The sequence below is a fragment of the Ostrea edulis genome, chromosome 7 (assembly GCF_947568905.1).
Source record: "Ostrea edulis chromosome 7, xbOstEdul1.1, whole genome shotgun sequence".
Lineage (NCBI taxonomy): Eukaryota > Metazoa > Mollusca > Bivalvia > Ostreida > Ostreidae > Ostrea > Ostrea edulis.
Window position 1 is genome coordinate 84,089,703 of NC_079170.1, and position 14,769 is coordinate 84,104,471.

General features: G+C 35.3%; 1 protein-coding gene across 1 annotated transcript; it reads left to right on the forward strand.

Moving 5' to 3' along the window:
* Positions 1-3,925: 3,925 nt before the first annotated feature.
* LOC125655037 (uncharacterized) lies at positions 3,926-12,462 on the forward strand. Its single transcript, XM_048885158.2, has 4 exons — positions 3,926-4,064; positions 5,912-6,025; positions 7,212-9,184; positions 12,071-12,462. Exons 3-4 carry the CDS (start codon positions 7,219-7,221, stop codon positions 12,205-12,207), a joined length of 2,103 nt encoding a protein of 700 aa, XP_048741115.2. The 5' UTR covers positions 3,926-4,064; positions 5,912-6,025; positions 7,212-7,218; the 3' UTR covers positions 12,208-12,462.
* Positions 12,463-14,769: the final 2,307 nt, after the last annotated feature.

A 14,769-nucleotide genomic window follows, 5' to 3' on the forward strand; every position in this document is an offset into this window, starting at 1 on the left:
GAGAGAGAGAGAGAGAGAGAGAGAGAGAGAGTAAAAGCGAAAGATGACGTTTTAAAAAAAAATCATCCAGCAGGATTTGTTATACAAGTAATGTTTTATGGATGTGTGTCCTTGATACATTTGATATGTATTTTATGATGCATCTGCTTTTTTAGCTGGATTTTCATTTGGTAGCGTACTAACGTATGAAACAAGTGTACATTAGGAGCATCGTCATGAACATTATATGTCATAACTTTACGTGTCATAAACCTGTGAACTTGTACATCAAACGTCATAACCGTGCGTACCATACCCTTGTACACCTGTACATTATACGTCATAACTGTACCTGTCATAACTTTATGCACCAGACCACAAAAAGAAGATATAAAGTAGAACCCTTTCATATAACGGGAGATCATGGAGTACACTTCCACGAATTACATATCCATGATACTGTACCATCTTTGTTATTTTTATTTCTTGTGATTGTCTAAATCTCGGGCTTCACTGATGTCCATGGCAGTCTTTCCTGTGAGATGTCCGGGATCTAAAACTTGCAACGAAATATATTTTATATTAGCTTGTGCATTTTGACAAAACCGAAATCCCTTCAATTCAAATTGTGAATATCATGTAAGAGTATTTTCTTCAAAAGTATGTTTTCTTCATAATATGGCATTGTGTGTGCGTGTGTCTCATGCTATTATTTTTTTCTTTTCTTTTATATCATGTATTCATATTTAGATAATAATTTTATTACTAATTAGGTGTGTCTTATGCTATGTTTTTCCCCTTTCCTTTTATATCGTATTCATATTTAGATACTAATTTTAGATGTTAATTTTATGTTTGTGTATATGTTTTAATGCAGGACCACAATGGAAACTACCTACATGTCTATGATAATAAGTGTTATACGCGATAAATAAAGGCTATCATTATTATCATTATTATTATTATCTTAAGTATAGATAATGTTACTAAGATTAGGATTGGTGAATAGGAACGTGGATCAGCTTTTCCTCACAGTCTATATTACCCATACAGTGGCGTGGATCAGCTTTTCTTCACTGTCTATATTACCCATGCACTGGCGTGGATCATCTTTTCCTCACTGTCTATATTAACCATGCAGTGGCGTGGATCAGCTTTTCCTCAATGTATATATTACCCATACAGTGGCGTGGATCAGCTTTTTCTCACTGTCTATATTATCCATACAGTGGCGTGGATCACCGTTTTCTCACTGTATATGTGTTATCTATCTAGAGGTGTGAATCAGGTTTTTATCACTGTTTATATCATTCATCTAGTGACGTGGATCAGCTTTTTTCTTACTGTCTATATTACTCATCCGGTGACGTGGATCAACTTTTTCTCACTGTCTATATTATTTATATAGAGGTGTGGATCATCCTTTTCTCACTGTCTATATTATTTATATAGAGGCGTGGATCATCCTTTTCTCACACTCTATATTGCCCGTACGGTGGCGTGGATCAACTTTTTCTCACTGTCTATATTATTTATATAGAGGCGTGGATCATCCTTTTCTCACACTCTATATTGCCCGTACGGTGGCGTGGATCAGCATCGTCACATTGTAGTATTACCTATCCTCGGAGATAATATCCATGATAAAAGTCACAGTGATATCCCCAGATAACAATGGATATCTGGTTGTTTAAGACTTTGTCTATGCTACTGGCAAACACTGTAAGTCGTAAACCTCAGCATCTCTACTCGTAGCTGAATATTGATCAAGATATCCCAAAGGTTTTGGAAGAAGAATCTCGCAGACACATTGCGTGCGTCAATTAAACAAGGGAAGCTCACTTTGCTGTCTAGAAATATTGATTTCGTCTAGGAGAACTGTTAGTCTTTAAATTGTAAGTGTCATGTAATGTAGAGGATTGTTGTCATTAATAACCATTGTGTGAATTGGAAATTCAAGAGCATAAAAAAACTGATAAACGGGTAAGTTGTTATAAATCAGTAACAAGGTTTAAATTCAGATATACACATGCTTGGCTTTAGTGTTTATACCGCCTCTGATGCATGCACTAGGTGTGTAGTTTGATAATGTCTTTTAAGTTTGTTTTACTACTACTTGTAATATTAGTGGTTTCGATTGTTTTTATATCTATTGGCAGCTGTAGTAAATCAAATTATTTTCAACTATTTTAAAAATATTTTTGAAATTTAATGAAAAAATGCTAATGAAAATTGATATGCATGAGTAATTCATAATTAGTCACGGATCGATAGTTCTCATTTGAATATAATGTATTTTTCATGAACTGGTTCCCTATTGCAAGGGAATTCTACACAAAGATGTTTTGTAATTTATTATAAGAGAATTGTTTTCTAATTCACAATAAGAAAATTCTCAACATGTAGATGTTTTGTAATTTGGTTCACTGATTTTGACTACGGATAACTCCGTTTACCTTATCAAGATATAGGGCTCACGGTGAGTGTGCCCGGTCGACAGGGGATGATTATTCCTCCTAGGCTCCTGATCCCACCTCTGGTTTGTCCAGGGTCCGTGTTTGCCCAACTATCTATTTTGTATTGCTTATAGGAGTTATGAGATTGATCACTGTTCGTTATCTTCGCCTTTCATAAGGCAATTCTTTTGTAATTCACAACAACGGAATTCTTTTGTAATTTACTGTCAGGATATTCTGTGCATTTATGTTTTATAATTTGCTATAAGGGAATCTTATACATGTAGATGTTTTATAATTTATTATAGAGAATTATATACATGTAGATGTTTTATAATTTACTATAAGGGAATTCTATACATGTAGATGTTTTGTAATTTACAATAGAAAATTATATACATGTAGATGTTTTATAATTTACTACAAGGGAATTCTATACATGTAGATGTTTTGTAATTTACTATAAGGGAATTCTATACATGTAGATGTTTTATAATTTACTACAAGGGAATTCTATACATGTAGATGTTTTATAATTTACTATAAGGGAATTCTATACATGTAGATGTTTTGTAATTTACTATACGGTGGTTATGAATCTGAACACGGCTGTATTGATAAACAGTGAACATTAGTTTGCTTGATTTATCTAACTTACACGCACAGTAAACATACATGTATGTTATGAATGCTGATGAGAGAGAGAGTTTTACTTATATACATTATTTGTTCTGCAAATGAACTTTTGTCATTTGATAAATATAACCAAAGCAGTATACAGATGACAATCTTACTCAGCAGAGAAAGTGAAAGTCAAAATACACAGGATTTAAACAGTCAGCCAGTGCGCTTCTCTTTGATATTTTACAGTCAAGATGTCAAAGAGGTATTGATCTGACAAATGAGGTTATTTTATGTATTGATCTGACAAATGAGGTTATTTTATGTATTGATCTGACAAATGAGGTTATTTTATGTATTGATCTGACAAATGAGGTTATTTTATGCATTAAATACATGTAATATCACCTGTCTATGCATTCCAGTCAATATTCCTCGACAACAATAACATTACTTTTAAGTTATTATGAAAGCTGTGCCATTCAATCAATGCATTCAAACACTAGCATATGTACATCAAAAGAAATATATGTATATGAATGTATTGATCCATAGCTAATAGATACAAAAACACATATACTGTATCATTTTATTTCTAATAATCATGACACATAAACATGAAACCACACGTGCACGTGTCACTAAATCGTGTGGAAATGAAGAAAATTGTGCAATGTTCTATATTGCATAATATATAAACTACCAATCCTAATTACATTTGTCACCACTTCTGGAAATCTCCATATTTCATCACTACACAAATTCACGTGCCTTTGTTGGTGACCAGGATTTGAAATATTACGTCAGGTAAAAAAAAGCATCCTGAACAAGAAGTTATACTAGAAACTAGAAAGCACAGCTTTACAATGCAGGAAACGAACAGGTTGTGTATCACTTCCGTTTTTAAAGTGAGAAAAGAAATTAAGATAAACTTGAACCCTATTCAGGCCGTAACAGGAATGTTGTTTGACGAGTCGAGAAGCTCTCGCATGTTAAACACACAAACAGGTAAACATTCATTTGATATTTCTAGGTGGTTTCTGAATAATTTATTAACTGTCGTACCTTACATTATTGTATTAAAACAATCTTTACATTTATTCTACACAAAATGTTTCAATCTGTTGGTAATATTGCTTTGCTTGTCAATGCGTCTTTAGAAGCGTGATTTAGCGTTCTCTCATTCCATTCACTTCTCGTTACAAGTACACGTAAAAAATTGACTATCGTGTAATATTTGATATATTTAATGTTCGTTAAGATGGAAGAGAGAATGGTATGACAATTTTACTGCCCCTTTGCTCTCTACGTCGTCTATTTATGTCCCTGAGGTCGTGGGACACATTCTTTTCTCTTAATCTGTCTAATGAGGCTACCTTGATCATAGTTTTTAAACAAGAAACGAGCATGTCTTTATATTTACAGAAATGAAACTGAAAGGGCAGGGTTATATGCATTTGCCATCGTTAAACATGCCTGCACTGAGTAGTTTTTCGTGTTTGCGGATAAATATGCCCACAGTAATATATAATATCATGCTGATTATTGCACTCATTGATATAATGATTGGCATCTTTTTGCAATCAATTGTCGAAACACCTATTCCAGTTGTAAATTTCAATGTTTATTCATGAAAGTATCGTAATGTCGACTCGAAAGCTAAGCAACACTTCATCTGAAGAGATTTTAGAACTGAAAAAAGCACGTGTCCTCAGTTTCGGTTTTCAGAGAGAGGTTTCATTTGTGGGTTTCCTTCAATGTGTAGACGTTAGAGAATTCTGACGTCGCGAAAATCGCAGGCATTTCAGAATGACCAACTCTGCTTTATTACATAAACATTCATAAACAAGAATGAAATTAATTACACTATACTAATTAGTTTTTCCATTAATCATAATACATTTTCACGCACAGAAACGTGATAAGCTTAGTTTTGTTTTCTACATGGTAAATTACATCATAGAAAAGATTACACAGTATGTTGTGTTGCCATTGCATCGCTTTATTCCCAGCATTTATAAGTAACACTATTAAACAGAATCACCTTTAAATTGGGACCGAAATACTCATTTTCTGCTCATGTCATTTTTTCAGATGTTTAAGCTAACGTGTTTAAACTAAACGATGTAATGTTATAGCTTACGGTATCATGTTATAGCTAAAAGTAATCATAGTATATCCTAAAGGTATCATGTTATTGCACAAATGGCGTCGGTGACCTAGTGGTTAGGCCGTCAGTCTCACGACCGAAAGGTCGTGGGTTCGAGTCCTGGCCGCGGCAGGGCGGACGTTGTGTCCTTGGGAAAGGCTCTTTACATGAATTTCCTCACTCCGACCAAGTGTAAAAGGGGTACCTGGCTATAGACAGTGAAAGATATTGTTAGAATGTTAGTGCTCTAGCGCTTGTAATGGCAACTTGCACTGCATGTTTCTTAGGAGGCTGAGGAAGTTCTATATTGATATAAGGTCTGCCGGGGTAATAATGTACATTGATTATTGTAAAGCGCTTTGAGCAGCATACGCTGGAAAAGGCGCTATATAAAACCAATAATTATTATTAATCTTATGTTATACATGTAGCTTAATCCACAATGTTATGCCTAAACGTATTGTGTTATAGGCTACGGTATTATTTGATGGCTAAAAGGTGTGATATCATAACGTACGATATCATGTTATAGCTAAATGGTGTCATGCTATAGCTAAAAGGTGTCATGTTATAGCTAAAAGGTGTCATGTTAGAGCTAAAGGGTGTCGTGTTAGAGCTTAAAGATATCATTCTATAACTCAATAACTGTGTGTTATAACTTACATGTAGATGTATTATAGGAAACTTACATGTAGATGTATTATAGGAAAACGATACTGTGGGAAGGAACGGACAATGACTCTATCTAAAATCCAACAAAGAGATATTCCAGTACTTCTAAGCTAATAAGATTTCGTCAAGTTGCTACCTGATTGTGTTGGTATCTCTATATAGAAGAAACGCGTGTTATTTTTTTTTTTAATATTAAGGTGTTAACAAATTAAAAGGATTTTCGATTTTGTCTTCAAAATAGCTTAAGGGGGGGGGGGGTTATTATCATTTTGTTTTATAAGATAGTACTGTAACTAATTTATTAATGTTTGCATTAATGCCAGTGTGACTTCTGTCGAACCTTTCATTCGTCCAGAAATATCCTCGATGTAAATATCCAACATATGTTAGGGCAGCAAGAACAATGTATGAAGTGAATTATTGAAAACCAACTTAAAGTATCTTGTTTTTTTTTTCCTTCAATTATCTTTCAGAAGGAAATAGAACTAATATAAGTTGGTTCGAGGCAACGAAATGACATCCATTCATAAAAACATCTGCATCAGTATTGATTTTGAAGTATGATCTTGTTTCAGTGCAAAACATGCTTTGAAAATTATCTTGAGCTATGAACAAATGCCTTAGAAGTTTAATTTGCATTTGATTAAAAGAGCAAATGTGGAACAATTGTGTTAATCATCATATTTTAGATAGATTCTTCCTGCCCTTGCATTAGCTACAGATCTTTAGCTCTCTGGAAACATATTGGGGCAGACCAGAAAGCTATAGATCTGCTTCTTATAAAAACCTTCAATTTACGACGCAGGGGGAAAATGCGCACCGTAGATGCTTTATATCGCTGTATTCTTGCATCGCCGTCTCAAAAATCTAATGTCAAAAAAGCCACAGGTGACCCGAAAACTCGCAGCTTCAATTGATTTCGTTTGTTTAAGTGGCCATGTTAGGTAACTAGTCAAATTGACCCTGGGGTTCGAATTGACTGGCTACCTAACATGGCTACTTTACAAACGACATCACTTGAAGCTGTAAGTTTTGGGGTAGCATGTGGCTTTAATAAATAGTTGAAGGTAATTATGGACACAAGTATAGCTGGGACATGTGTTAGTGATTTTTTTTAAATATTGGATATTTGAGAGGGCGATGTAAGTAAACAGCGTTATAAAGCCTCAATCATGCGCATTTTTTTCTGCAGCATAAATCGATGGTTTTCATAAAGATGGGTCTGTAGCTCTCTGGTCTATCCCAAAAATTTCCCCAGAGAGCTACAGATCTGCAGATAACATGGCAGAGTCAATTCACGTTTTCTAACGAAACTGAATGTCTTTTATTTTCAGCATAACAATGTGGATCTACGTGATTGACTTCTTAATCTTCACACTCTATATCACTTCTGTTAATAGTTACCAATGTGAACTAACGACGAAAATTTGTGAAACATCGCTCAATATAGAGCATTATTTAACGATGACTCACCCAGTAAACGCAACTGTTTACCCATACCAGGGCAAGTTGTACGATTACAGAGTTACTGATCCAACTAGTGCCACACCACTTCCAGTCGAGGAAGTTATTTCAGCAGATGGGTGGGAAACAAAACGACTGGTCGTTGTAGCAAATCGAACCCTTCCGGGACCCGATATCATCGTTTATGAGGGCCAGACTGTGGTTATCCATGTCAAAAACAGTTTAGCGTCAGACTCTGTTTCCATTCATTGGCATGGGTTGCATCAGGCGGGTTCTCCATTTATGGACGGCGTCCCTTTTATCTCTCAGTGCCCAATAGCAGCCGGACAAACGTTTACGTATAGATTCACAGCGTACCCACCAGGCACGTTTTGGTATCACTCTCACGTCGGCTCTCAGCGTGCCAAAGGTCTATTCGGTGCTTTCATAATCCTAAAGAATGAATCTACCGCCCTCCCAGAACACATTTTGCAGATTCAGGAATGGAATCACGACTGGGATGCGGATTACGGATTCGAGATGATGGTATACGGAATTGTAGAAAACAGAAAGCCATTCACACCATCGGAAACCGTAGATGGTTCTTTTTTCAGTCTTTTGAAGGCACATTCTGGATTATTCAACGGCAGAGGTAGATATTACTATAATTACGGAAATGGAACTCATAACGAGGCTCCATTAGAGGTATTCAACGTAAAGAAAGGGTCTTCGTATAGATTCCGCGTCATCGCAGTGGGAGCTCTTTATCCATTCCGGATTTCTGTAGATGACCACGTTATTACAGTCATCGAGTCAGACGGGTACCCAGTGCAACCTGTAACTGTGGAATCTTTCATTATAAGTCCAGGTGAACGGTTTGACTTTACTTTAATAGCCAATCAATCTATCGGAAATTATTGGATCCGAGGAAGGACTCTGGAAACTAACAGGGTCACCTTAGCCGAAGCAATACTACGATACGACGATGCGCCGGCGAACGATCCTACAACCAAAAGAAAAGAATGCAAAGTGGACGACAAGTGCACAGTTTTGAACTGCCCATTCCAACTGTTCCCAGAAAAAGACAATACTGACTGCATTTTATTTGATCAGTTAAAGTCAAGAGCAGTAAACGACCCAGCACCTCAAGTTATCAATGGAAGATTTAAAGAATATTTCTTGAATTTTGTTTCTGAGGGAATGGTGAATGGTAAGACCTTCAAGTTCCCTTCAGTTGCTGGAATAGCACAGCCTAAAGAGATCACATCACAATGTGACGAAACCAAATGCGAAAACAAGAGGATGTGTATGTGCACGTATTCAATCAATTTAAACAAAGGCGACACTGTACAAATAGTTCTCTCTAACGTCGGCGTGGATGCCGGGATGTCTCACCCAATACATATGCATGGACATTCATTTTATGTTTTAAAAACAGGACTCGGGAAGCATAACGAAACCACTGGACAATTCCTCTCTCAGAATGAAGATATCGCGTGCAAAGGTAGTTTACCCAGAGAGCAAAACGACTGCAATGAGGTCCGTTGGACAAATAACACTTGGTTGAATGGAAACGTCCCTGGCTTAGAGTTGCAAAATCCCCCACGAAAGGATACCATTAATATTCCAAACGGAGGTTATGTGGTGATCAGAATCAAGGCCGATAATCCGGGACTCTGGTTTCTACACTGCCATATTGAATTCCACGCTACACATGGCATGGGACTCGTGCTGAACGAATCTTTTCCCAATGTACCACGAGTTCCCCCCGGATTCCCAACGTGCAGAGATTTCAGGCGGGAATCCTCTGAAGGCTTTGAAGAAGAGTTTGAAATTTTCACAACTGAGGCAAACAAAGCTACAGGTATCCCATGTTATTTTGCAGATAGTAAATTTTACTGATAATCTGCTCTATACATATCTAAACCATGATCAAATTATTGGGGTTTTTTTTTCTTCTTTTACAAACACTTAGAACAATTTTCATAAATGTCTGTATATGTATAATGTCAAAAAAATGAATGCAAAAATCGGCACAGTTGTTAAAAAATTAAAAAATATCAAATCAAAAATGATCACATATTAATCAACGATCAGTTTCAGTTCGTATTTTCGCTAACGGCTCTTCGGGCAGTTTATCTTGAATGTATTTATATATATGAAGGGAAATAACTAAATTACAATTTCATTAAATAGAATACACTTCTCAAACTCAAACAATACTCGCAGTAATCAGCATTTGATTTTTTTCCCTCTCATTTGGCTTACATTAATAGAAAACTCTTTTTCTCTCCTCTTTGAAAATAAAACAATATACACACAGTCCCCGTGGGTCTCTACAGCCCAGTAGCTAAGTACATCGTTACTAGGCTGAAAATACGGATGTATATTTAATTGTTGTGATAAAGTTTAGAAATTCATTTCAAAATTAAGGAGTATCTCCCTCGTGCATAGCTCTTATCCTTAGACGAATTTGACTCCACTTTTTGGCACTTTGTTTTTCCCATCCTCATGTGACTTATCAATATTAATGGTTAAAAGTGGAAACACTGTATCAATTTCCACTCAATATAGTTTAATTTAATTAATAACCAAAGAAAATATATATGTTGCCACCTTTTTAAAAATGTCAGACATACAAAAACAGAAGTATACATCAACATCAGAAAATCACACATTCTCGTTAAACAGAATAATAAAAATAAATAAAAACTTGTTGAAATGACAAAATTTAAATATCAACAGTTTTTAAAAAAACTGATAATTCATGTATAGATTAATTGTGGATATTAGGTAAACCAATATATAATAGACACACAGTAGAGGAAATTCCAGTATAGGAGTTATTGCCCTTGACAAAATTATTTTAATCATAAATAATTGATTATCTATGGAAAATATAAACTTTTTCAGTATTAATAATTTACCAAATTTCTTATTATATCCAGTGAATAAAATTCCTCGGAAAGATATATTTCTATCATGCGCAAAGTTTAATTTATTAAGATTTTTGCAAAAACTTATGACATCACATGAGGATCAATCAACCTTAAATAGCTCTAGCTTATTGTTATTTCCTATTTCAAACATTTCGGTTGAGCATCAATGAAGAGACATTATTTGTCAAAATGCGCATTTGGTGCATCACAATTGGTACCGTAGAAGTTTTACATTATGACCCCTGAATCGAGGCCTCTGTTGGTGAACTGTTAGTCCCCGGGAGGTCTTCACAGCCCAGTAGCTAAGTACATCGTTACTAGCTTGAAAATATGGATGTATATTTAATTGCTGTGATAAAGTGTAGAAATTCATTTCAAAATTAAGGATTATCACCCTCGTGTATAGCTCTTATCCTTAGACGAATTTGACTCCTCTTCTTGACACTCTGTTTTCCCCTAAAATAGCTCTAGCAAGTTCATTGTTATTTCGGATTTCAAACATTTCGGTTGAGCATCACTGAAGAGACATTATTTGTCGAAATGCGCATCTGGTGCATCAAAATTGGTACCGTAGAAGTTTTAAATACTGTATATTTGGACAATACTTATTCCTAATGCACACTGCATGAAGTTACCGGTTTTCTTTCAAAATGTTTTTATGCATATGTACATTTAGTGGTATATTGATACTACATGTAAATTGTGAAAACCTCGCGTTATTCTTCTTTTTTTTTTTAAATAAATACAGCGAATGTTTGGTGGTTTTTTGTTTGTTTTTTTTTGAATTTTTTTTTGGGGGGAGGGGGGGTTGGGTTGGGGGGTTGGGGGGGGGGGGGTTGTATATGGGGTTGTAAACATGTTTACCAAAGCAAATGTAAATGAACTTTTTGGTTGATGCGATCTTCGTAATGAATTTTCTAATCTTGCGCCCAATTTAATAGCTTCTTTTCATTCCCCTTATAGATCATTCAATTCAGATTTAGGCTTATTGAACCACAAATGTCAATGAACCAATGCACATTCTCGTGGGCTGTTTTAGTATCTATATTGCAGTCTATATTCTGGGGTAGCTAAACTACATGTATTTTGACAATGATTTGAGTATATACAGGCAGACAATTATTACCAATATGACCTTATTAAAAAAAAAACGGATGTCCCGAGTCGCGGCAGGCATTGCCACGTTATTAAGAACCCTCACTACTACGGCCTTGAGCGCAAAGCATAGGTACTTAACCTACAGCCGGTGACGTCTTCATATTAATGTGAAGTTCTACAAGGGACGAACAAAAAAGTTATACCGAAACATATTATTTATCTTTTTTTAATTGAGGGGCGGGTCGGGCGGGTACCTATTTTCAACAATATCATTCAGCTGGGTCAGTTAATAAAACAATGACGAATTTTTGTCACCTGAATAAATGTTTTGTTTTGTGTTTTGTTATTTCTATTCAAGATAGAGTCTAGGGTTTTTTTTTTATATTTCGGGGTTGGGTCCAGACATTTCAATGTGCTATAAAAACTTTAAAGTATGGTGGCGTGAAGCTTCACAGTTCATATCCCAAAATGAAATCTATTTTCCTTATTTACAGTTTACTTTCTTTCTGTCGGACTTCCCAACCGTTGAATAGACGCAATATATCTATAAAAATTAATACGCGCATTGTTTACAACTGCATCGCATTCATGAGGAAATGGTTACAATTACAAATGGTAACGATGTAAAAGGCAGACAGATTGTAGATATTTAACGACGTGATGAATGGTTTAGGTTTACTTACTCTGTTGTGACTAGTTGTTTTCTGTTTTAGGTACTATTCCACTCTTTGTGTTTTGGATAGTGGTGGGCGTTTTAAGTGGCATCATTATCATCCTCCTCCTGGCCGTGTTCTTAGTGAGACGTTCTGTCCGCAAAAAGGGGGAGTTCACAGCCGTGGCGACCAGCTGATGGGAACGAGGGTCATACATGTAGCCGTGGCGACCAGTTGAGGGAGACGGGGATTTCAAAGCCGTGGCGATCAGTTGATGGGGACGGTGGGGGAGGGGGGGGTGTCACATCCGTGGCGACCAGTTGATGGGAACGGCGGATACGAGAAGACTTCATGAAATATTTTATGTATTTATTCTTATAATTTGATGTCACACAATCTGTACATACACTGTAACAATCAGATATATGTATATCACTGCATTTTATCATTTACATGTGCTATTTAATATTCATTTATACCAGTGGCGTAGCTGCCATTGAGGCAACCGAGGAAGCTGCCTCGGTAAAAAAAAAAAAAAGAAAAAAAAAAAAAAAAATCTTTTACGTTGTTAAAGGTAATATTCGAACCCAAGCTATGCCTATGTATACCGTCTAAGTGCATATAATTCTGACATTTTTTTTCTATATCATTTCACCATCTATTCAGTTATCTTCATCGTGAATTGAACTCCGGATTTCATCCAAGACCGGGTCAGGAATTACACGTTCGATCATTCACCCAAATGGGACTCCTCGGATGTTTCACACATTTGACATCATTCTCTCACCAGAGGGCGCGTTACCCAAGCTTCACTTACACACGGAACTCTGGGTAGAGTTTGACTTGACATTGCGAGACATCCAAAGAGTTTTGATTGAGCTCTATCGGCTTTTTACTCGACGTCACAATGCAGAGAGCTCGCTATATTCACACATTAAGAGTAGGAAGTCTCCATCTCGCTCCTTAATCTTGATATCCAGTGATATCAGTAATAATAATAATAATAGAATTTATTTATCCAGGATAACACAAATTAGCATATATCTAGTTTCCATTTTGATCCTGCATTCAAACATATACACAACCATAAAATTAACATCTAAAATTAGTATCTACACATGAATACGAGATAAAAGGAAACAGAGAAAACCTAGCATAGCACCGGTCTAAATGTTCTATAAAATATATCTAAATTACATACTAAATGTTCTATAAAATATATCTAAATTACATACTAAATGTTCTATAAAATATATCTAAATTACATACTAAATGTTCTATAAAATATATCTAAATTACATACTAAATGTTCTATAAAATATATCTAAATTACATACTATATGTTCTATAAAATATATCTAAATTACATACTAAATGTTCTATAAAATATATCTAAATTACATACTAAATGTTCTATAAAATATATCTAAATTACATACTAAATGTTCTATAAAATATATCTAAATTACATACTAAATGTTCTATGAAATATATCTAAATTACATACTAAATGTTCTATAAAATATATCTAAATTACATACTAAAATATATCTCATAAATAAGATGCGAGGACTCACCTCCACAACATCTACAAATAAAATTTGACGAAATTGAATTCAGACAAATTCCCCACGCCTTGTATAAAATACAAGAGGTTAACAACAGACTCAACGTTTTAGAAAGAAATATGCATCTCGTCTGATAAAATATACTGTCCAAAAAAAAAAACAACTTGGTACGTAAGTATGGAATCTTTGGAAAGGGTTATGAATCCCGGCTCTTGTGTTTTGCTTTGATGCAATATTATAGCTTGATATGTCTCAACTTTGATGTATATACCCCCTACGCACATGTTGCGTATCAAAAAATGTTCTTTGCCACCTAAGGCCGAATTTTTTTTTAGATAAACTGTACATTAAATCATATTTCGCACTGAACACATTAGATTAAAGGAAGCCATCCAAAATATAATTTTCCGTTTGTCCTGGGGAAGTACTAGTAACAGTGTCGACCGCATTTTATTCAGTATGAACTCTTTGTTCATACTTCCGATGGGTGTTGCTAAAACGCGGAACGGAAGACGGACGGAATGGAAAACGGAAAATATGTTATGTAATAATGTTATGAGGAGGTCAGCATTTAGTGAAATCAAAAGGTTCATGATGAACAAGGGAAGCAGAAATTACAGAGAGAATAGGAAATCATCCTCAGAATACACAATTACCTATTAATACCTCATACTAATGCATTATTGTGAACTTAAAAATTGTGGCTTTAACGTATGAATGTACCAACAGACGATTGCTTAATATTTTGAATGGTAAGTTTTTAAAATATTAAGGAAGCGCCTGTTGGTACCATCCTTTTTCCCGGCTTTGTCATTTTCTCCCCCGAATTATAATTGAACCCCTATCAAATTCTATTACTTTATTCTGGCTGCAACCTTAAGAAAGATTTTATGAGTCTATCCAATGAAAAAAAAGTAAATCCCGCCCCCCTCCCCGAAAACAACATTGCAAAAGAAAAATTAATTTTTCCCTGTAGCCCTTTTAAATCGAACAGCACGTTGAATTTGAATTAAGTTCTACACCTGGTACAATATACATTTATGCATCACATCAAATGTTAAAGCGAACGACTCTGGTGTGGAAAAAAGGTTTGCCTCATTGGGATGAATTTATGTGGAAGTTCCTTCATTTACCGATATCCTGCAGATTAGTGTTGAATCTGAAGAGACACAGCGGGAAGGAAAGATTTAA

Coding starts and splice junctions, on each gene's coding strand:
- LOC125655037 (XM_048885158.2), top strand. CDS start 7,219: ATGTGGATCTACGTGATTGACTTCTTAATCTTCACACTCTATATCACT. Junction 9,185..12,070: donor TGAGGCAAACAAAGCTACAG/GTATCCCATGTT, acceptor TTTCTGTTTTAG/GTACTATTCCACTCTTTGTG.